We start from the raw sequence: 24,949 nt of genomic DNA on the forward strand, positions 1-24,949 counted from the left end.
TGATCGGGGGGATGTTTGATTTTTTCCAAAAAATTTTCTTAGTTAATGGCTGAACTACTGTCAAAAAATGATTCACTACTATCAACTAGTATCTAAAAAAAAATTATAAATTTTTTATTCAAATTTGGGGGGCCAAGTTCACAGACCTTGTAAATTGGACTGCAGCTGAGACTTTCTACTGCTAGAAGAGGTAGGAAAAATAATCCTGATTGTCGTTATACCATATGTTAAAATCCACATTTGTTACAGTAGTGTAACGACTAAAGGGGACTTTGCCAAAGGAAGATTCGCTTATGGTATAGGACGACTGGCGAATGTTTATGATGGAAACCCATCGCTTCCATATTTTTTCAATAAGAGGTCTACAGTGAGAGTTGTAGAAGGTGGATTTTTCCATCATAAACACTCGCCAGTGATCACAGTAAATGGAATTTGTTTACTACTATGTTTAGCACATTTAAGATGTCAGGATTAAATATCAGTCAGAGAACTATCATATTTTTGTAAGATTTTACCAAAAATATTTTTATGGTATCATCATTATCCGAGAGGTTGTTCATAAAGGATTTTGATGACACCATGATTTCATTTTAAAACAAATTGCCGATGATCAATGATTAAAATCTAATTTAAAATATTAGTGGTTTAAGATATAATTATATTATTATTGACAGCACTTTTAATTACATTTTTAAATATAATTTCAATTATCAATATATTTTTCATCATATACACATATAAATATTGATTTATTTGTGCGAATTATGAGAATATTTTTCACAAATTTTTTTTTAGCTCAAGATAAATTAACACACTGAGATTACCGCTCGACAATATATAACTATACATATATGTTTGGAGCGCAACTCCTGATTTGATTGATTTAATTCAAACAACATTTATTTGTGATTGATGCTTGATTTAAAAAATTTTGACACTATGATTTCTACCAAGAAAAACTTCTCGTTAGTATTATCAAAACCTAAAAAACTGGAGTTCCTTTCCGGTTCTAAAAAAGATTTATTCTGAGTTTTATGTAGGTTGAATCATATTATAAGAGTACAATGATTCGTTTAGTTGTCACTCATTCATACTAAAAACATACTTAAAACATTCATTAGTGCAGTTTGTTTCGTTACAAATATATTTATATTCACAATAATATGAGGCTTTCATAATTATGAATTTCGACTTTTTTAATGATTCAATCAAGCTTTGGGCGCTGCGCAAATATACTTTAATTGATTTATTCAGGACCCAAATGAATAAAACCAAAATCGAACAAAATTACATGTAACAAAAAAAAATAATATTTTCATTAATTAAAATTTTTTTCAACCTTATCACCTCGTTAGTAAGATTAAAAGAGCTACTTTTAGCAGATACGAACAATTGGAGACGTCTTTATGCTGTTGTTTATTAAATAAATATTTTCATTTTTTTTCCTTAAATAAAAATATTCAAGTCGAGTTAATCTACAAACCACATTAATTACGCATTGACTGAACATCAACTACATTACTTTTAGTAATGCATATATTTTATCACTCAAAATACTATTATAATCCTTTGGTTATTATGCTTGACTATGATCAACGTAGTCACAGGATTTTCAATTTTTAATTAAAAAGAATGTTTTTCTTATAATTTTAATTCACTGATGACTTAAGCGTGACGACAAAATGTTATACCATAAAAAAGTTGAACTAATCACTCATTAAGAGCTTGTTTCGTCTTCAGTTAAGTTATGAAGATCAGCATAGTTCATAATAGCTCTGTGAAGAAAATCGTACTGTGCCTGTAAAAACGCAAATATAATGAAAAAAAGTTTTAAAGTAAAAAAAATCAATAAAACAATAGATAACTTACAAAACTACTTATCATTCCATGTCTTTGCGATCGCAATTTTTTTGTTGTCGTAAAAATATCAACGCGTTTTTCAGTTCTCAACTGTTGTACAAGTATGCTCAGCGCAACAAACATCGAACTTCGGTCAGATCCAAAACTACAATGGACCAAAAGTGGTCCACTAATACTTGTAGAATTCATGACACCCGTCTGATTGACAAGTTCAATTACCCCACGTGTAACTTCGGGTACTTCACCTTCAACCGTAGGCCATCCATGATACTGATACTGCGTTACAACTAAAGTTTCATCTGTTTTTGTATTCGTAACGCAAAGCTCGCGCCTGGTATAGTAGGGACAGCTTTCACTCTGTATATACCGGACCTGAATGTGTTCGTGTACTGCTTCATCCTCTGGCCAATACCGCGGACATTTTCGAGGACTTTCATTCAACTAAAAAAATAAAATAAAATATCATTATTTTTTAGTGGTTTTGTTGTAAGACAATAAATTGCAATATAAATAAAGTGATTTTTCAATCCTAAAATCCACCTGAGTCAAAATTTTTCAGTCCTGCTGAGTCTTTTACGTTCTGCTCAGACTTAAAATGAAGCTAATCGTTTCGTTGTGTCTTTAACCGTCTTATTATTTAAAAGACGATCATCTTTAAATTTTTTTTTTTAATTTTACGTCATTTTGCCTCCGTTCTTGTAAATTTCTTTTTAAAGACTATTTCACGTTTTTATATTTAGTTAAGAACTATATTTTAATATATGTTAAACAAAAACACAACTTGAAATTAATTACAATTTCGTAAAACTCTTTCAAGTTCCCTTTTCTTTTACGTACATATAAAATTTGTTATTTATTTTAACACTGAAAAAAAAAAGTTCTATCAGATAGAACTTTTGTTCTAGGAAATTTTTAGATTTGAAAAAAGAAAAAAAGTTCTTGTTATGAATAGAAAACTTCTTGTTAAAAGACAAAGAAATTCTTGAAACATGACAGATTTAGATTTGAAATGAACCTAAAATAGATTTGAAAAAAAAAAAAATTATCTTTGTAATGATAATGAAACTTCTTGAAATAAATGCTAAAAAGTTCTTGAATTGAGACGCATACTTCTTAAAAAAAATCTTTTTGTTCTCACTTCATGAACAACAGTTCTAAATTTTAGAACAAGGCTTCTTGGAAATAATCCAAAATGGCCTTGAATTTAGACGCATAGTTCTTGAAAAAAAATCTTTTTGTTCTCACTTCAAGAACAACAGTTCTAAATTTTAGAACAAGGTTTCTTGGAAATAATCAAGTTGTGTCTTGAATTGAGAACAAAAAGATTTCTATCAAGTCAAAATTAGATTCAATTCAAGAAGTAAATTACTACTGATTTAAATAAATAAAAAAATTATTTATTTAGCATTACTTTTGTTAATTACCAGAAGTACAGTGCAACTTTACATTGTAAACCATATTTTTTTTTCCTAAACTAATTACCTATGAGGGGAATTGAACCCTTGACCGACGCGAACCACGATATCTTAAACCTAACGACTTACCCACCGAGCCACGAGCGCATGTACATGACGGTACGAAAATTTCTGTTCTCATAAAGCACGACATTTAAGAAGAAAAATTAAATCATATTTCAATTAAAAAAATCAAGTTTGATAATAAATACCTACACGGAAAAAAATTTCTGGCGAATGCCGTCACAGGAGTATGGTTGCAGTCACTATACGTTCAGTGACTGCAACTATTTGTTCAGCTGTGAGAGCTGAACTTAATTCAAGTAATCGAGTTCAGCTACCACAACCAGACTTATAGCCGCGACAACTATACATGTATTTAGCTCCCCCTACGATTTTAAAAATAAGCGCCCTCAACTGAATGTTTCGTGTTCTCAACTGAATCGTGCCCCGATGGCCTCAGCTATATACACTTATATACAAGCATGTAACATTTGCCGGTTTTCTGTTTGGCAAGATTCCGATATCCGAGACAACATGTTTTTTTATCGGTTTCTTATAGGAAATTTTCTAAGGATTACGGGAAAAATACGGAAAAAATTCCTACGAATGCGCAAAGTGGTTAAAAATTGAGTTTACTATGAAAAATACGGCTATTTATCGGTTATGTAAATATGCTTAGTAAAATAATAGATATTTCCAGAATCTAGTAATGGCATTTGATAAAACTCGTCGAGTCGAAGAAAAAAGTCTAAATAAAAATTTCGATATCTCAAAAAGTTTTCGAGCCGCGATAATTTGAAAATTTCGATATATCGATTTTTTTATTTTTTTATTAATTTAATAATAGAAATTGATTAAACTCATCAAAGAGAAAAAAAAAAAATAATAAAATTTTTTTATCACGTGAATAGTTTTTGAGTTTTCGATATCTTTCTAATGTTAATGATAATTTTTTTCATAATTGATAATATAATGGAGCTAAGGAAAAAGATGTAGCTAAGTAAAAAATATAGCTGGTAAAATTATATAGATATTGTGTGTTTGGCTATAAATATAGCTAAGTAAAAAATATAGCTAAGTAAAAAATACAGCTAAGTAAAAAATATAGCTGGTAAAATTATATAGATATTGTGTGTTTGGCTATAAATATAGCTAAGTAAAAATATAGCTAAGTAAAAAATATAGCTAAGTAAAAAGTATAGCTAAGTAAAAAATACAGCTAAGTAAAAAATATAGCTGGTAAAATTATATAGATATTGTGTGTTTGGCTATAAATATAGCTAAGTAAAAAATACAGCTAAGGAAAAGATGTAGCTAAGGAAAAGATGTAGCTAAGTAAAAAAATATAGCTAATTAAAAAATATAGCTAAGTAAAAAGGGTGCATAGCCATGTCAAATATATATGATTTATTTTTATTTTTTGATCACATTTTAATTTAAAATACTTTTATATTTTTTTTTATCACATTATGTGATTATTCTATCAATGCAATCAATAAATAAATCACATAATGTGATCAAAAATATGATCTTTTCTAATTTAAAATCACATTTATATTTTTTGATCACATTATGTGATTTATTTATTGATCACATTGATAGAATAATCACATAATGTGATCAAAAAAAATATAAAAGTATTTTAAATTAAAATGTGATCAAAAAATAAATCACATAATGTGATCAAAAATGTAAATGTGATTTTAAATTATAAGTGATTATTTTGTCATAATTAGTGTGAGTGCTGTGTGTGTGAGTATGCAGCTGCGCATTTATCCAGCGAATTTATGATTTAGCTCTATCTGGCGTTCGAATTTTGAATTAATTAAAAAAACAAAAACATTTTAATCCATGGCGCGTAAACACACACGTGGGTTCAAACGCCATAATGATGATAATTATCGACGCTCGATTCTCATTGGTCAACTTAAAACGCTAATAACTCGGGCACAAAGCGTCGTAGACCCAAAATTTAAAAACACGTACTATTTAAAATTTCACGTTCAATCTCGTGGTATACCTGGCATGCGCGACTTACGAGACATCCTCTATATAATTTTCATTTTATAATTATTTTTAAATATATATTTTATTCCAGAGTGAAGAAGAATTAATAATTGCTTTGAATGAAAGGAAAAAGTATCATGAAGAAAATAAAATTCCAATTCAACCTTTACCAGTAATTGTAGGAGAATCATTGACAAAAATTGACAAATATTATGTCATCATTAACGACATAAAATATGAAGCTATTTCGACTTTAAACGCGATTGACTCTGCATTTAAAAGCTTTTACAGTCTCCAATTGGATTTTCCGAAAATTTCAGAAAATATTTGGATTCTTCTACAACACAGGATTTATCGAATCACTGGTGAGACTGATAAAAATAAACCCGAGCTCAAACGTTTGATTAACCAAATGAAATTATTGGATTAATTTAAAAAAACTTTTATGTTTATTCATTCGTTAAAAACATATATATTGCGTGATACATAAAAAATAAAAATGCCTCGTTGCTTTATTTGTAATAAAGACTATTCTTTAGTTAGCTTAGAAAATCATTTTTTAAATTACCATCATTATGGTAATCATTTAGAATACAAATGTGCTGAATATACATGCTTTGATTCATTCACAAATTTCAATGACTTCAAACAACATTTATTAAAAACACATGTTACGTCAAATGAGAAATCTTTAAACTCAAATTCCCAAGAAAGTACAAGTAGTTCATCAATAATACCCGAGTATGAATTGTTTAAAAAAATTATAAATGAAATAGTGTTAAAGTTATATGGATCTAGTTTTAATTTTTCTAGAAGTCAAATTCAATTCATTTTTGAAAATGTACAAACGATTATCCAATCAGGTTTAAATATTATTAAAAATAATCTTGAAAAAAATATAAATTCAGAAAAAACTGGATTACATTTTTTTTCTGATGCTAAGTTTTTGTTTGATATGTTTCTAGACTCTTTAAAATGTTTTGATTCTGAATTTAAACGTATTGGTCATCTTGAAAAAACAGGAATTTTTATCCCACCATTAGAAATTAATGTTGGTGAAAAATCTTATGATTCAAAACGTGATGCTGATGGCAATATAAAAACAATCAGTAAACCAGCAGTTGCTTATTTGGTTCCTTTGAGACAATTATTTAAAAAAATTTTTGAGTTGCCAAATGTATTAGATAAAATTTTGAGTTATAAAAAAGAATTAGAGGGTGAAACTGAAATAACCAGAAGTTTTATACAAAGTCGTCTCTGGAAAAACTTGACTAAAGGCTCAGATGATAAAATAATCTTTCCTATTTTTCTTTATTTTGATGATTTCGAGTCAGGTAATGCTCTTGGTAGTCATGCTGGGACAAATAAAATAGGTGGAACATATGTTTCTATACCTTGTTTTCCACCTGAATTTCAGTCATCACTGGCTTCAATTTTTGTGGCTCTTGTATTTTATTCTAAAGATAGAACTCAGTTTGGAAACATTGCTATTTTTAGAAAATTAATTGATGAATTAATTTACTTAGAAAACGAAGGAATAGAAGTAGACTTAGCATCAAAAAAAATCAAAATTTATTTTAAATTAGGACTTATTTTAGGCGATAATTTGGGTCTTCATTCAATATTAAGTTTCATTGAAAGCTTCAACGCAAATTATTCGTGTAGAATGTGTAAAATGAGTAAGTTGCAACGTTCACTAGCTTCAACTGAAGATATTTATTTTTTACGTACAATAAATAATTATGATCAAGATTTAAAAATTAATGATCCAAGTCTCACTGGCATAAATACAAAATGTATTTTTCACAAACTCAATAACTATTATGTAACAATAAATAAGTCTGTAGATGGAATGCATGATGTCATCGAGGGGACTTGTTTTTACGACATGCCTGTGTTGATGAAATATTATATAAACAAAGGTTATTTTACTTTAGATCAATTCAATAATCGTTTAAAATATCATGACTTTGGTTCAGATTCGAAAAATATTCCACCAGAAATAACACCTCAAAGATTAGCTAAAGATGATTTAAAAATGTCAGCAAATGAAATGTGGACATTTGTACGTCATTTTAGATTAATCATTGGTGATTTAATCCCAGAATTAGATTCTGCATGGAATTTGTATACAAATTTGAGACAAATTCTTGCTATTATCACTTCAACATCAATACAAAAAGACTCTCATTTACTTTTGAAAGGACTTATTCAACAGCATCACTCTATAGCAAGAAATATATTGAATAGATCTTTAAAAGCAACTGATCACCATTTAACACACTATCCATCAGTAATAGATTTATGTGGTCCTATAATAAAGTATTGGAGTATGCGATATGAGGCTAAGCATCGAGAACCAAAAAACACTGCTATTTCATCAAGTTCAAGCAAAAATTTATGTTATACAATTGCTGTTGGTAATCAATTAAAATTAGCATGCATGCTCTATTTTAACACACTTTTCTCAGAAGAGATAAAAGTTGGTCCATCAAAATTTATTGAGTTAAATAAAACATCAAACTCATTTGACAGCTCTCTAAACAATTATAGTTAGGGAGCCCATCGTGCTTTTTCTTACCTCATCGCATAACGATTTGAAATACGTTTATTCGACGTGTCTTGACGAGTACAATATGCAGCTTCAGTGGCCGACCGTTTTGGTGGAACGACAGGGGGTGGCTGACGGTCAAAGTAGGTGGATGAGGTAAGTTAACTTACCTCATTGCATAACGATTGGAAATAGGCCCAATCGATTGGTAATGATGCCCTGAATACGAAAATAATAATGGCCGACCATTTAGATGGAACTTTTTTGATGGCCGACCAAAAAACTCTAAATCTTAAGGACAAACATAAAAACTTGGAGTTTTTTGGTCGGCCATCAAAAAAGTGCCCTCTAAATGGTCGGCCATTATTATTTTCGTATTCAGGGCATCATTACCAATCGATTGGGCCTATTTCCAATCGTTATGCGATGAGGTAAGTTAACTTACCTCATTTTTTTTTCTCAATTTTGCAGTTTTTTGGTCGGCCATTAAAAAAGTGCCCTCTAAATGGTCGGCCATTATTATTTTCGTGTTCAGGGCATCATTACCAATCGATTGGGCCTATTTCAAATCGTTATGCGATGAGGTAAGTTAACTTACCTCATCCACCTACTTTGGCCGTCAGCCACCCCCTGTCGTTCCACCAAAAGGGTCGGCCACTGAAGCTGCATATTGTACTCGTCAAGACACGTCGAATAAACGTATTTCAAATCGTTATGCGATAAGGTAAGAAAAAGCACGATGGGCGTCCTAACTAACAGTATGGTTGATATAGCTCAACTCAGTTACCAGTACGCGAGTTCGGTTGCTGTAACCGAACTTCCATGCAGCGGAACTTTGTTCAGTTGTGGCAACCAGAAGTATAGTGGCATTCGCCAGAAATTTTTTTCCGTGTACGACAAATATAAAACTAAATGATATAAAAAAAATTAATATAAAAAAAATTTAATAGAAAACTAATCTTTAGTCGGTATTCATTTTTTATATTATTATCATATTATTATTAAAGTGATACAAACATCGAAAAAGAATATTTTATTATGTCTGACAAGTTTTCTTATGATATATGTTAAAAAAAAATATGAGCAAAACATTTTCCTTTTGACTTGTTAACAAAATTAACTTTAATTTGAATATGACGTAATCTTTCTTCTTAAATGTCGTGCTTTATGAGAACAGAAATTTTCGTACCGTCATGTACATGCGCTCGTGGCTCGGTGGGAAAGTCGTTAGGTTTAAGACTTTAAGATATCGTGGTTTGCGTCGGTCAAGGGTTCGGTTCCCCTCATAGGTAGTTAGTTTAGGGAAAAAAAAATATGGTTTACAATGTAAAGTTGCACTGTACTTCTAGTAATTAACAAAAGTGCAATGTTAAATAAATAATTTTTTTATTTATTTAAATCAGTAGTAATTTACTTTTTGAATTGAATCTAATTTTGACTCGATAGAAATCTTTTTGTTCTCAATTCGAGACACAGCTTGATTATTTCCAAGAAGCCTTGTTCTAAAATTTAGAACTGTTGGTCTTGAAGTGAGAACAAAAAGATTTTATTCAAGAACTATGCGTATTAATTCAAGACCTTTTTAGCATTTATTTCAAGAAGTTTTATTATCATTACAAAGATAATTTTTCTTTTTCAAATCTATTTTAGGTTCATTTCAAATCTAAATCTGTCATGTTTCAAGAATTTTTTTGTCTTTTAACAAGAGGTTTTCTATTCATAACAAGAACTTTTTTTCTTCTTTCAAAACTAAAAATTTCCTAGAACGAAAATTCTATTTTCAAGAAGTTTTGTTATCAAATATAGAATTTTTTTTTTACAGTGAACGTACAACGCTAGCAAAATTTTTGGGGCGTGGCCTAAATTCAGCTCCTATGCTTTAACACAGGAAATATCCATGCTTGACAACTCCAAAAAAATAGAAAAAAAATATTTTTAATTAGTTTTTTTTTGTATGAAATCAATCATTATTTATATATAGTTTGATCAGTATAATTGATCAATAAATAGATACCATGAAGAATCATTTTTCCATAGAATAAAATTTTATAATCGTATTTAAAAAAAAAAACACTGAATTGTGTTCATTATGTTGTCGGACTGATGGTGATAAACAGTGAAAAACCTGATGAAATTCCATTTTTTTTGTGGATAGTTTTTATAATTACAGAAAATCTAATACGGCGTGCCACAATAATATTGGTATCAAAAAAACTTCATATTTTTTTTTATAATTCAGTATTTTTTGGGAAATCTGTCAATACGTTTGACCACATTTGTTTATGTTCGAAATTATTTTGTTACACTTGCTTCCATAGGAGTAGGGTTACCATGCGTCCTGATTTAGCAGGACATGTCCTGATTTTGTTTGGCTTGTCCTGATACGGTCCAGATTTGTCAAATGTCCTGATTTTTGAGACTCGTTCACAATTTAAAAAAATTTTTTTTTATTATAATTTTTTTTTTTAATAAATATAATATAGAATTTATCATTTACGCTAACTATGATAGACTCTTGAATACCTCTAATTATTGAAATTAAAATGGCGTGCAGAATATGTACCTCGTCCTATAGAGTATAGAGGGCCCGATGCAAAACTTCTATAGCGTAGGCAACCCTTCTTTTATTTTTGTAAATTTTGTGGTTTGCCATTTAATTTCTTTAGCTAAATTGAGCTAAATTAATTCTTCAAAAATTAATTGGTAAGCAACTTCCTTTCCTTAGCCATTTTTTCTATAGCTTTCAATTTCCCTGGTAGAAATAATTTATCCGGATTTTTTCCGGATTTCTCATAATTTTCTACGCAATTCACAATTGAGACTACCGGAGATATTAATCCGAAATTTATTCGGATTTTCTCCGGATTTTCTTGGAAGAAAATTCGGTTTTTATATTTCGTATGTAAACTTTTATTTCTGGTTCTTTTATTGATTTTTCTATTTTTTTTTGTTGGTTTTTTTTAAGCGAAAATTCCGGAAAAAATCCGGAGATATTATGAAAATAGTCTGGAGATTACTCTGTAAATATCTCTGAAAGTCTCAATTACGTCGAAATCCGGAGAGAATCCGGAGAGATTTTTTCCACCAGGGTTGTTTAAATAGATAAAAGGCTATTGACAATTAATTGGTAAGCAACATCTATTACTCAGCCATTTTTCCTATAGCTTTCAATTTGTTTGAATAAATAAAAAGCTATATTGTCAAGTTGCTAAGAAAAGGATGTAGCTCGCTAATTATTTTTTTTAGCCAAATTAATTCTTCAAAAATTATTTGGTAAGCAACTTCCTTCCTTAGCCATTTTTCTCATAGCTTTCAGTTTGTTTAAATAATTATTAATTTAACAACTTAAAAGCTATAACAAAAAAGCCTAACGAAAGGATTTCGCTTACCAATTAATTTTCGATGAATTAATTTAGACAAAGAAATTAACTACTGTAAAAAATTTTTCTATCGTTTGTGTAATTTTAATGAATAATTATTGAATAATTAAAAGAAAACAAATGAATAAATAACATATAATCAAAATAAATGAATTGTTATGATTAACTACTTGAAACATAAATTTATAGGTGGAGGGGGTAAAATTTTGGAGTGGGAGGAAAATGTCCTGATTTGGCTTTTTCAAGATATGGTAACCCTACATAGGAGCCATGTATAACCTCTCTAAAACAGGCCGACTTTAATAATTAATATAAAAAAAACGAATACCAATACCTGTAATTCTGAGGGCACATTAGGATGCATTATTATTCCATTTATCTAATCTCAAAATTTCATAACATCCTCATTCCATCAACTTTACTAGCGTTGTACGTTAAAGCAATTAAAATATTATATTATTATCAGAGCCGAGAAGTTCGCGAGTTATTTTAGATTTTTGTAAGTGGCAACATGGTGACATATAGTTTTAAAAAATGACAATCGGAACGTCGTACAACTCAAAAATGGCCTCATGTTTTTGGCCGAGAACATGAGGCGATTTTTGAGTTGTACGACGTTTCGATTGTCATTTTTTTAAACTACACGGAGAGAATTTTTTATTTTTTTTTACGAAAAAAACATTGGTTTTATGATAATTTCATATGGGCCATAGCAAAATGTCGTGTGGGCGTGGCTATTTTTTTTTGTGTACCATAGTAATTTTTATTATGGTCAAACGCAAAATTTATTTTGTTTATTAAAAATATTATAAAAAAAATTTTTTTTTTAAGGTCAATATTTATAATTTATTTATTTTTTTATTTCCTACGATGAATAGTTTAACATAAAAAATTGAAGTTAACCAGGATTTGAATTCCATATCTTCTGAATGGAAACCCTACGCGTTATCCGCTGCGCCACAACAACGATTACGAAAATTAATATTTGTTTGTTTTACATTAACAACTTGAAAGCAGGCAAAGTCGAGCCTGCGCCGTCGGCTAAAAAGTGGGGGCAGTTGACATTTCTAAGTCCGTCATTGTTTTTGCTATGGCCCATTGTAATTTTAACCATGTTGCTTTGTCTTTATCAGTGACACCTATAGGCAGTGATGGGTCTTTGGTCGATTTTTGAGTTTAATACATTACATGTAAATTACTGTAATTTATGTAATTTATGTGATCTATGTAATTTACATATGACGCCATTTTGAAAGTCTTTTTTTTACCGACCGTCAATGAAGAGCAAGCTGTCACTTGGTATTATATATTTTAAATATATTTAAATTTAATTTGGCAAATATAAAAAAATGATGAAACAGTTGCTGAAGCAACTGTGCCTGCCCTGCGAGGGGAAATTTTAATTTCTTTATTGAAATTCGTGATTACAAAATTTATTTTATTCTCTATTGTTACAATGATTACTATTACAACTAAAAATTATTCATCTATTTTGTTTGTTCCTTTCATATTTTCTTTAGTAAATTTAGTATCTTTACTTGGTTTATTAAATTTTTTTTATTCGAATTTTATTTTACTTGATAATGACTGTCATCTGCTAATATTATTGTTCTTTTTTTTAATAACCGTCCTGTCATTGCATATATAAATTCCACTTCATTTATTGCTATTATGACTGCGGTGATATCTATATAATTACATTATCAGCATTGAAAATTTTCTTTTTTTTTTTTTTTTTTGCTAAAATTTTACCTGCAGATGAATTATTTGGCAGATGATTTCTTGTATTTTTTCAATTCGAAATTAATCTTTATTATATTTTCATTTTCCTCATCGTCTTCGAATTTTATATTAGCCTCTACTGGTATCATTATTTTTTTATTCCCGCATAGCAAAAAATATATAATAAGATATGTATTCTATGAATATATTTTCTGATATATCCATGTGGAATATATTCTTGATATATGTATACAGATATATAATCTAAATATTTGTGAAACTCAATAAACACAAAATATAAAACAGCTATATCTCAAAAACATATTATAAGATATCTACGACGCTTTGTGCCTCAGTTATTAACGTTTTAAGTTGGCCAATCAGAATCGAGCGTCGATAATTATTATCATTATGGCGTCTGAACCCACGTGTGTGTTTACGCGCCATGGATGAAATTGTTTGTTTTTTTAATTAATTCAAAATTCGGACGCCAGATAGAGCTTACTGATATTTTCCCATTTGTATCGTATTTTTCTTCATATTCAGTGATTTTTCCTTCATATTTACTGATATTTTTCCATATTTATCGGTTTTTTCTTTATATTTCACGATTTTTTCTTTATTTTCACTGATATTTTTCTATATTTTCCGTTTTTTTGTTTATATTCAGTAAATTTTCCTTTATATTTACTGATATTTTCCCATATTTATCGTTTTTTCTTTATATTTACTAATTTTTCATTGATATTTCCCATATGTATCGTATTTTTCTTTATATTCAGTGATTTTTCTTTCATATTTACTGATATTTTGCATATTTATCGTATTTTTCTTTTTATTCAGTGACTTTTCTATATTTTCCTTTATATTTAATAATATTTTTTATATTTATCGTATTCAGATTAAGGGACTCAGAAAATTTTTGGGGGGGGGGGGGGGAGGCAGATGAAAAGCGAAAACAATAGGAAATTAAAATTCCTTAAAAATATATAAAACTAAATGATTTGTGTGGTAATCTTCATTAACCCCTTAGACATTTGCTAGAATATATCGAAATACTATTGTCAAATGTTTCTAAGGGAAGGTTGTTGCCAAATAAATTAATACGCAGTCGAGATTCTTTTTACAGCTATTTGACAGAGTAATTTTTTTTTTTAATAAAAAATAATACTGTAAAAAGAATCTACTATGCGAATTAATTTATTTGGCAACTTCCTTTCTTTAAAAAAATTTGCCATAATTAATTAAATAGCTATTGGCAAATCGTTTTGAAGCAGGAATGAGGCCAAATTAAATTAATTCGTAGTCTAGACTATTTTCACAGCTATGTGACACAATAATTTGTTTTTAAATAGAAAAAAATGCTGTAAAAATAATTTAGTCTCCAAATTAATTTATTTGGCCACATCCTTTCCTTAGATACATTTGCCAATGGCTATTTCATTAATGAATTGAAGCAAATGTATTTCTAAGAAAAGAATGTCGCCAAATAAATTATTTTGTAGTCTAGATTATTTTTACAGCATTATTTTCTATTTAAAGAAAAATAATTGTGTCTAATGGCTGTAAAATTGATCTAGTCTACGAATTAATTTATCTGGCTACCTTCTTTCTTTAGCTATTTTGGCCTAGATTCTTTACTTAGCTAGATTTTTTACTTAGCTTTAATTATAGTCAAACACACAATATCTACCTAATTTTACCAGCTTAATTTCCTACTTAGCTAGATTTTTTATTATAGCTGTAATTGTAGCTAAACAATCAATATCTAGCTCATTTTACTATCCAAATTCTTGGGTAAATTGTGAATAAGGAAAATATCTAAAATTAATTATGAAAAAATATAAGAATCAAACTTAAAGAAAAAATAAAAAAAATTTAAAAAAAATTCTAAGTCCCTTATTTTACTTTTATTTGACTTGGCAAAACTAGCCAAAACTGAGAGAGCTAAAACTGAAAACCGAAGAGCCGTAGAATGGCATAAACCATGACCCTCACCACGGGGGGGTCCCCAGGAGGTTAAATATTAATAACTATTTTACTAGCGGGGATAGACTTCTGAAATTTTAGCATAATATAGATAACTATTTCATAAACCTACTCTGAAAATTTAAAAAAAAAGTTAAAGATAATCAAGTGTTGTTCAAACTCCCTTAATTATTATGGAAGCTATGAGCGGTATTCATAAAACATATAGTGAAAACAAAACGGACGTAGGTAAATTCAGATTCGTGGCACCCTATGGATATTGTGTGTTGGGCTATAATTAAAGCTAAGTAAAAGATCTAGCTTAGTTCAAAGTCTAGCTAAGTAAAAAATCTAGCTAAAGAAAAGATGTAGCTGAGAGAAATATTAAGCTGGTAAAATTATGTAGATATTGTATGTTTAGGAAAATATAATTGGCGTAACTTTTTAATTTCCATTGGTCCATAAGGCTTGTAAATATCTTGTTGTGACTTTAGCGTCAGTGTCTTACTGTGCCGTATTTACTGCATAACAGTTCTTTTTTTCAATATGATTCGTTACGAGAAAAAAAAAAAAAATTCGATCTAAAAGACTTTCAGTTGATATTCTTGGCTAGTTTTGCCAAGTCAAATAAAAGTAAAAAAATAGAGACTTTGAATAATTTTTACTTTTTAATTAATTTTAATTAATAATAAGCTAGATTTTTTCCTTAGCTACATTTTTTCCTCAGCTACATCTTTTCCTTAGCTTCAGTTATAGCCAAACACACAATATCTACATAATTTTACCAGCCATTAAACTAGCCAGAACAGTAGAATTGCATAATTCGAAATAAGCCGTGGCCCTCACCGCACGGTGCCTCAAATCTGAATTTACCGTTTCCCAACAAAACTTTGGTGGGACGCTTCGCGTCTATCCCACCTCTGTAAAAACCTACGAAGGAACGATCATAGGTCTCCGGTGTGAAAGTCGGATACGCAACTACTCAGCCATTTCAATTGATATTGATAGAGATTATTTACATTATAAACTTTTGACTTCTAATTTTTGTTATTTGAATCAATTTTATATTATAAATATCTGAATAAATATTTAAAGTAAAATTTAATTTAGATCTATTAAAATTAGAAGAAATTGATTTTTTTTTCTTAAAAAAAATATATAAATTTTAAAAAATTATGTAATAAAATGAATTCGGTGATAAGAGCAATATGCTAATACGAATTAGCGAGATATAGTCGTTTTTATAGATATAAATTAATTTAGAAACTTGATAACTTTATATCGGGTAGTTTGAAATTTTTCTAAGTTCCTTAATTTTTGTTAAAATAAATTTACAAGTCTTTAATTTCAAGACCGCAGGCTTTCGAAGTCGTTTTTCTTTAAAATTTATTTCATTTTAATTTAATTTGAGGGTGGACCCGAAAATAAACCCCACAGTGACATGAAAAAATTTTAGAAAAACTGAAGGCTTCCAAAGTCTTGCAAATCAAGCTAATATCTGATAATTAATGTCTTGTTTTTTTTTCAAAATTACTGTTTCTATTTTTTATCACGTTGTATGATTATTAATTATACAACGTGATAAAAAATAGAAACAGTAATTATTAATTATCATTAAAAAAAAATTATTTAGAATTAGAAAGAAAATATTTTTTTTTTTTACTCATAGCACGTTTTTGTGAGCTCCGAGCGCGTGTTATTGCATCGTGACCCTCAATTACGTAAGCGGGTTCGAAAAATTCGAAAAAGTGCAAACTTGATACGCCTTCTATTGGTTTTTTATTGCCTTGGTATAAAGCAGCAATTGTACTTAGTATATTAGAAGGCTATTACGAATCTGTTATACATTGACCTTAAAACAATGGCTATTTTCAAATAATAAAAGTTTCACTTTTTTTTAGAAAAAAAAAGTAATCTTTATACTTAAAACATAGCACATCACCCTTACTATTTTTATGCTATATTGAACGGTCAGTCTCAATAATCATATTGAAAGTATTGCAGCTATATTTAAATATTATTTCATAAATAAAAGAAGTTATTTAATAATGTCACTCACGTCGGAAAGCATTACAATAGTCGTAATGCAAGTGTCAGATATCATTCTCCAAAAATCAGGAATTGTTGTATCGAGTGGATCTTGTGTTATGATGAAAGATTCAGAGTTATCATATCCCTCAATGAAAGATGCATTGATATAAGTTGAATGTTCTCTTCCAAGTACTGGAGGTAATATAACACGATTACGATCGTATGGTATAACCAACTCACTTTGATTCTTTGCCTTATTTTCTTCACCACAACCAACAGAAAAAGATTTACGTTCTTCCAAAACTGAAGTCATTTTCTGTAAATTTGATAACAATAATTAAATAAATAAATCAATTGAGGAAAATACATAAATGAATTGATATATAAACTTACATCATACTCATCTTCCATTTTAGATTTGTCTTTCCCATTTTCTTTGTGTCGTAATTTTTCAACAGTTGATTTTAGATGACTAATTGGTATCTCAGTATCGCCATAAATTGCCATTTCCATAAGTGAACGATAAATAAATATGTATTGCTTTAAAGACTGTACAAGGAAGTTTCGTTGATGTCTTAAATCACATACAGTATTGAATATTGAAATTTCACCCTCTTCATCAAGTTGCTGAAGAAGTGAATCAAGTGCAACCAAAGTACCAGTTCTACCAACACCAGCACTACAATGAACAAGAATCGGCCCTTTCTCGAGTGAATAAGCTTCATTAACACGTTTTATAAATCTTAATATTGCATGAGGATGTTCTGGAGCCATAAAATCTTTCCAAACTAGAAAATGATACTGAATAATTGTTCGTGCATCACGTTCACCAGTCTTTGTCATTTTTAATTCTCTTACAACATAATCAGAATATGTCCGCTGTTTAATGTGCTGAACACAAATGTCACCGAAATTTTTTGTTTCAGTTTTGTCTGGCCAATATTTTGCACATTTTGTTTTTGAATACTCTTCAAGATTAGTTAACATCAATACAAGCTCTAAATGATGCTCCCAAATCATACGCCAATAATCACATACAGTATTTTCCATTGGTCCTTGAGCGCAAATGAACTTTTTTCTTTCTTTATAACCAAGAACAAAATTTGCATTTATGTAGTCTGAGCCAGAAATACCATCAATTTGCGATAATTTAACGCGAGTCTGATCATAACACTTGATATCAGGATAGCGATTTTTGTATAAATTTTCTCGAGAATCTGAGGCTCTTGTTGTGCGATCTGTAAAACGGTCGGGAAGAAGCTCAAATTCATGCTGAAATCCATAGTCAGAGTCTCGATGACGATCCATATATATTTGAAGTAATTCTGTTTTGGAAATTGGTGGCATGTCAGGAGGATTCGCTGCTACTAATTGATGTCTACCTCTCAAACTTCTGCAAAGATGCCTGCCAATAAAGGCATCAATTATAAAAATTATATAAAAAAAAAAATGAAAAATTAAGTTTCGAAAAATAATGTATATGAACAACAGCAAATAGTATTAATATTCTTTTTTAGCAAATATTTAATTATATATAAAACTTAAGGGAGAACGGTACGTATCATATCAACCAAAAGTTTTGTCCCTGAGCTCTATTTTTTGCCTGTACCAAAACCAGTCGCTGACGTGAAAACTTTTGATTTTTTTTACCCACACAATTAAAAAAAAATTCACACCTACACAACAAAAGCGATTTGGCAACGTTTGATCTAAGTAGACACGCGTTTTAGAGACGCAGTCGATAATATACCATCAAATTTATAACACGAATCCAATGCGCAGTTGCCATATTTTTGTTGACAAGAAAAAAAAAATGATAAAATTAGCGTTTTTTTTTTTTAATTGCTATTTTTTATAAATAATAAGATAGTAACTGACAAAACTAAAACTGTCAATCTGTTCTAAATAATTTCATTTACTCATATTCACAAAAAAACACTATACAAAATAATTCCGATCTATACTTTTTTTGCAATAACTATTGTTTTGGATGGTCATTTTTTCATTACTCCATAAGAGACCATGTTAAATTATTTTTTTTATAAACATTATAACTCTTAAACTAACTCTGTAAGAGACTTAGAAGTTTGTTTTAATAGATTCATCATAATTTTAACTATCTAAAAACGCAATAAAAAAAGAAGTTTATAATTTCCTTCAATGGGGGCTGTTCTCCCTTAAGAAAAAAAAAAATTATTTAAAAGTGGTAATGATTACTCACCGGAAACTATTGCGAAGATTGATATTTTCGTCTCCACTTTGTTCTTCACGTTTTGTATATCGATGAAAAATACATAGTGTACTTAACAAAATTATAATCATTAATGTAAGAACAACTGTTATCTGCAATATTATGCTTATGGCTTCGTTTTCTTCGGCGATTATTGTCCGGGGCTCAAATCCACCAGAGAGGGTATTTAAATAATGACTGTATGTAGGCAATAATTGATCTTGACTATAAACTGAAAAATAATATTTATTATCGTTCGATGAAGGAAATATTTTTATTTTATAACAAAAATATATCATTTATACCTATAACTTCGATAAATCCAGTGTAGTTTGCTTGATTATCAATAAAACCATCATCCGGTAAATGGAAATCAGGTTCAATAGAATTCCCGACTAAGTTGATGTCAGATGAAAATCTTCGTTTTTTCCTTGATTGAGAAACTGATTGATCAGTTTTATTTTTAAATTGTCCTTGAATAGTTGTCTCAACAGTTGATGAAATTACATTCATTGAACTATGAGTGATATTCATTAAAATGCTTGATTGAGTAATTGAAATTGTAGAAGAGTTAGAGTTTGTGTCGGTTATATCTGGTATAAGATGTAGTGTTGGTGATGGTTTGGGTCGTAAACCAATACATTTTTCACAAGCTGAACTTCTATTAAAAACTTCTTGTCCATCACCAAGAAAAATTTCACTGTGAAGATGATCTGAGTCAAACATTTCAGCAAGATAAACACCACCTGCCGGTGATGCATGAGCATAATGATAAGAATGAACTTCAAGATTTTCTGGTAATGGCAAATCACCAGATGTTTGTTGTGGTGCAAGTTTAATCATAAAAATTCTATAGCAACAAATAGGTCCATTTCTTTCCGTAATTCTAGGTAAATATAATTTAAAAAGTTGCTTTCCTTCATTTTCAATTTTTCTCCAACTCCGCATATTCATATGTTCTTCTTCGGGTCTTGAAACCGGCATTATACAACTACCAATAGCTTCTTGACCCGGACTTTTAAGTCTTGTAACACCATAAATTCGTACAGTATAATTCGTATTTGTTGGAACTTTCTTAAATTCATAAACTCGATCTGTTTCTTTGACATTTTGTTCAGATGGACCCCAGTAATCAGTGTCCATTTGAGCTTTATTATTTCGATAATATGAAACACCTCGAAGTGCTAAAAAATAACGAGTTATAACGCCATTTGGAATAAGAGGTGGAGTCCAGCTAACTGAAACAAAGCCCATTCTACTTATATTGTCGAATTTGCATGCAACAGTTAAATTTTCTGGTGGACTACAAATACCATCCATTGTAGTACCGTTAACGACATTACTCCAATTACCACATTGCTTTGTATAATCTGAACACGCTGCAATTTGAAACTGGTACGTTGTTGCCGGTTGCAAATCTACGAAAACATAATCGTTAAACTCTTGAGCTGGATACATAGCTTCTTTTTTTTTATCTCCATTAATAAGCATAAGAGTATAATAATGCACATGCTCGCGAAGATTTGGGGGCGGTGCACTCCAACCAAGAGTTATAGATGCATCGGCAGATCCCTTCACCATTCCACTTGGTACAAAAACTGGATCATCTTTGAGTGTTTCAATCCATCTTGGATCGTTGTAAGGTACTGAATCACCAACATCATTGACAGCAGTAATACTTATTTGATATTTTGTTGATTTAGAAAATCCTTTTAATACATAATTTGTGTTACTACCATTTATTTGTTCAGGATAATACTGCCAATCTGTTGTAGAGTTATCTTTTTTAGTTTTAACTCTATAACTTTTAATTGGCATATTGCCATCATTTACTGTCCAATTGAGAAAAACTTTATCAAAGCCAACTGCTTTTATAAAATCAATGTTTATTTGTGGCTTGTCAATAACATATAAAATTCGAAAATCAATAACAGGACCATAATAATCATATGCAATACATGAGTATGTACCATTATCTTTTCTGAATACTGATTCAAAATGTAGTCTCATAATGACATAGGTTTCATTTACATTTGATATATTTTTTGAGCTTTCAAGTTGCTTTATCGATTCACTGTCATTACCTTTCATCCAAGTAAAATTTATTAAAGGATAACCATGAAAATGACACTCTAGTGTACAAGGTTTTTCAGCTTTTATTCTAACACTAGAAGCTGGTTCTATTTTTCCTGGTTCTGAACAAATTAATATATGCAAAATTAATATAAGAAATTTATATTACACAAAAGTAATTAATTAAGTTTAGATTTTTCAATAAAGTGTAATAGTATAATCTTGATTTTGGAATCAAAACTTTCATTATAAATATGAAACTGCTTAAAAATGATCTAAATAATACGAATGAAAATACAAGTAATTTACAAAATCGAACATAATTTATCATTTAACGAAGGCATACGGTAGCCAACTACATTAGCTTGAAAAAATAATCAAAATCAATTTTTATTTTAGATGTAAAGCTACAAAAAAATTTCAAAAAACTTTTTATTGGTAAGTAAAATGAGGAAAACTTTGAAAAAGCTCATAGAAAAACTAAATCAACGAAAATTATTTTTTGATAAAACAACGACATAAGCGGCGTTAAAATAATTTCGTTATTTCATCAATTATTACAAGTCAAGCAAAAACTACCATAACTTTTTTAGGAACTCAATAATCTTTTGTTTTGTCGTCCATCGATTAATTCATTTTAATTGAAAACTGATTGGAATCATTAATTAACAGAATTTACTCCGTTTTTTTAACAATAAACTTAATAAATATTTATGTTGAACAATTTTTTGTTTATTTTATTTTAATTTTTTAAAATTTATGTTATTTGGAATTCCGATATTAATACAAAGGATTAAGAAGTACACAAAAAATAATATATATTTACTGTATCATGGCCTTTAATAACTTAGCACTGCATAACTTTGTGATTTATCAAGTAATAAAATTTATATGCAAAACCATTCTATTTTTCCTATTCTAAAGATCAGCAAACCAAACAAAAATTAAACTCACATTGCGATACATCAATAGTATAGCGCCTTTATCTTTTAACATATAGTTAATCGAGCCTGGATTATTTCTTCGATCATTTAAGATAAAGAACGCAGAATTTATTATGATTAAAGCTAACTCAGTTTCAAGTGATTTCAAAATTAATGAGAAAATTTTATATGTTCATTTAAATTGAAAAGGCTAAAAAATTACTTGAATATCATTTAAACACTGTGATATACATAATTTATACATTGGTATTTGAATTTAATCTAATGTATAAAGTTCCAATTATTGTCTAAGTTGATTGATTCATAATCAAAATTTTAATAGAAGTGTTTTTAAAAAATTTTAAATAAATCAAGAGATAATTTTACTAACACTTTCAGATAGTATAATATTAGTTACTAGTAAAAAACTTGTGCAAGTTCTGTCATTAAAAAACTTACCTATTACATGAATGCTGATTGTTTTTTCGAGATATTTTCCGCCATTGGTCTTTGCAATACACGAGTAATTTCCTTTGTCATTTCTACTAATTTTTTTTAAATCCAAACGAACTCTATAATCAGATTCTCGAATAGTAGTTAAATTTTTATCTTTTGTTTTCCACCAAATTTGTCCAGGTTCACTTAATTTGCAAGTGAGCGATGGCGTACTCCCAGCTTCAATTCCATCAATTTTTTGTGATGACTCGATTTCTAAGCTAGCCGGTAATTGCGATGTATCATTTTTTTTTTCTAGTATGTCAGTGATGACAGTCGCTGAAACTGCAATTTCTATTTTATTAGTTTGTTTATCTCATTATAATTTTTACGATTGATAAATAAAAAAAAACGATAATCGATAACGTTTGTTATTATTTTCGATGGAAATATTATAAAAACAGTTTTTTACTTTGTCAGAAGTTGTCTTAGTTATATTAATTGCTATGTTGAATATAAAACAGCGTTATTGTTAAACTGAAAATACTCACCAGCTAATTTCAATTTGTTTGAAAATATTTCGATGTCAAATAAAAAATATAAAATCAAAATCATTGTTAATCTCGCCATCGACGAGTAGCTTCGTAACATGGCGTCACCCTATAAGATATCGAAATAAACTAAAATTAAATAAAAACAATAATATTATAAAAAAAAATATGCAACGGACAAAAAAACTGACGAGCCAGTAATGCCAAGTTTGTATCCGCTAGAGATCTTACTTGTTTACATACATAAACAAACTTTTTTTTATTTTGGATTAATTCAAATTTATTTCAATTCCACAATAGTCGACCCAGTATTTCGAACATTAACCACAAAAATTTGTTTATGGTTACAAAGCAGCTTGATTTAGCTCTCAGCCCTCAGTTAAATGTTGATTGAGAAGTAAAAAAAAATTATCATCGAATATAAAAATTTTCAAAAATTTAATAGTTGAGTATATCTGATAAGCTGTGTCAAAATAAGGCAAAAACACCGCGGCACCGGTTGTAAGGTGTTGATGTCCCTCGTATAAATTATAATACAGTTTACATACACAACACTGACTACCACCATATAACACACATCTTATACTTATTAACTTCTATTCAAATAAAAAACAATCTTTGTTATTTAATAACAATTGCATATATGTTTCATTTTTCTAAAAAAAATTGGACACAAAATAGGTATCCGTTATATAGATTATAAACTGCATATGTAGCATATATGATATAATTATAATATAAGTGGGGAATGGGGATGTGCAATATCAGCAGTCCAATTCACGGGGCAAATTTTTTACAATTTAGGGCTTTTTTTTGCCGCTGATGGCGCTTGTAAAAATTTTTTTTATATAGATTTTACATACAAAAGCTTCACAAGCGCTGTGAGTGGTGAAAAAAAGCCCTAAATTGTAATGCCCTGTGAATTGGACTGCAGCCGATATATCGGAGGCCCTGATCATGGAGTTTTATCATGGAGCTTCAGTGAAATTCGAGAGATTACCCTCGATCCTTATACACCTCCATGGCCCTGATACTTTTTTATCGGATTGTATCGTATATTCGATATTGGTAAAGGCATGTAGCCACTAAAGCATATAGTTTTTTGACCAAGTTTTATGCCATAGCAGTAGCTGTGTTCGATGGTCGTCTCGGCTCAGTTCCGTCTCACTTATGGCGCTAGCGACGTACGGTTGTTTGAAGAACTACAAAGGCACAAAATCTCAATACAGGTGCCTATCTATATCATCACTGTATCAATGCCCCAATAAATATTGTTGAATGTTGATTGACGAAATGACGATTGTTGTTGTTGTTCGTTGTCGTTTCAAAATTTATTGTTATTTATTAAAACTTTAATTTTGTAATAACAAAATGAGTTCATAATATTATTTTGATTGTTTTCATCTATTTCCTATGTATAAAAGATAAAAAATTATTGTTCAATGGCACAGATAATAATTCCATCTCCAAAATTTGTATTTTCATTTTTATTTCTTTCATTCACTATTTGCTCTCACCTGAATTATATTTTCTAGATTCATTTTGATTATATATTTATCAACTCATTGTAATAGATTATTGTCATGACACTGTTTGCATAAAGTAAATAAACAATATTTATTGAAGCATTGATACAGTGATGATATAGATAAGCACCTGTATTGAGATTTTGTGCCCTTGTAGTTCTTCAAACAACCGTACGTCGCTAGCGCCATAAGTGAGCCGTAAGTGAGACGGAACTGAGCCGAGACGACCATCGAA

The 24,949-nt window shown here is 29.3% G+C and overlaps 1 protein-coding gene across 4 annotated transcripts; it reads right to left on the bottom strand.

Moving 5' to 3' along the window:
* Positions 1 to 698: 698 nt before the first annotated feature.
* On the bottom strand, positions 699 to 23,984 carry LOC122855006 (tyrosine-protein phosphatase 69D). Of its 4 annotated transcripts, none has more exons than XM_044156073.1 (9): positions 23,432 to 23,984; positions 23,189 to 23,297; positions 22,662 to 22,991; positions 19,512 to 21,401; positions 19,198 to 19,438; positions 17,370 to 18,381; positions 17,005 to 17,292; positions 1,870 to 2,301; positions 699 to 1,798 (listed from the first exon to the last, which is right to left on the bottom strand). In XM_044156073.1, the coding sequence occupies exons 2-9, from the start codon at positions 23,286 to 23,288 to the stop codon at positions 1,718 to 1,720; spliced, it is 4,374 nt and encodes a 1,457-aa protein (XP_044012008.1). In that variant the 5' UTR covers positions 23,289 to 23,297; positions 23,432 to 23,984; the 3' UTR covers positions 699 to 1,717. The 4 variants fall into 4 exon arrangements, with proteins under 4 accessions (XP_044012008.1, XP_044012007.1, XP_044012009.1 ...); XM_044156072.1 differs by having other exon boundaries at positions 23,380 to 23,984; XM_044156074.1 differs by having other exon boundaries at positions 22,662 to 22,982; positions 23,189 to 23,984.
* Positions 23,985 to 24,949: the final 965 nt, after the last annotated feature.

Source organism: Aphidius gifuensis, linkage group LG4 (assembly GCF_014905175.1).
Source record: "Aphidius gifuensis isolate YNYX2018 linkage group LG4, ASM1490517v1, whole genome shotgun sequence".
Lineage (NCBI taxonomy): Eukaryota > Metazoa > Arthropoda > Insecta > Hymenoptera > Braconidae > Aphidius > Aphidius gifuensis.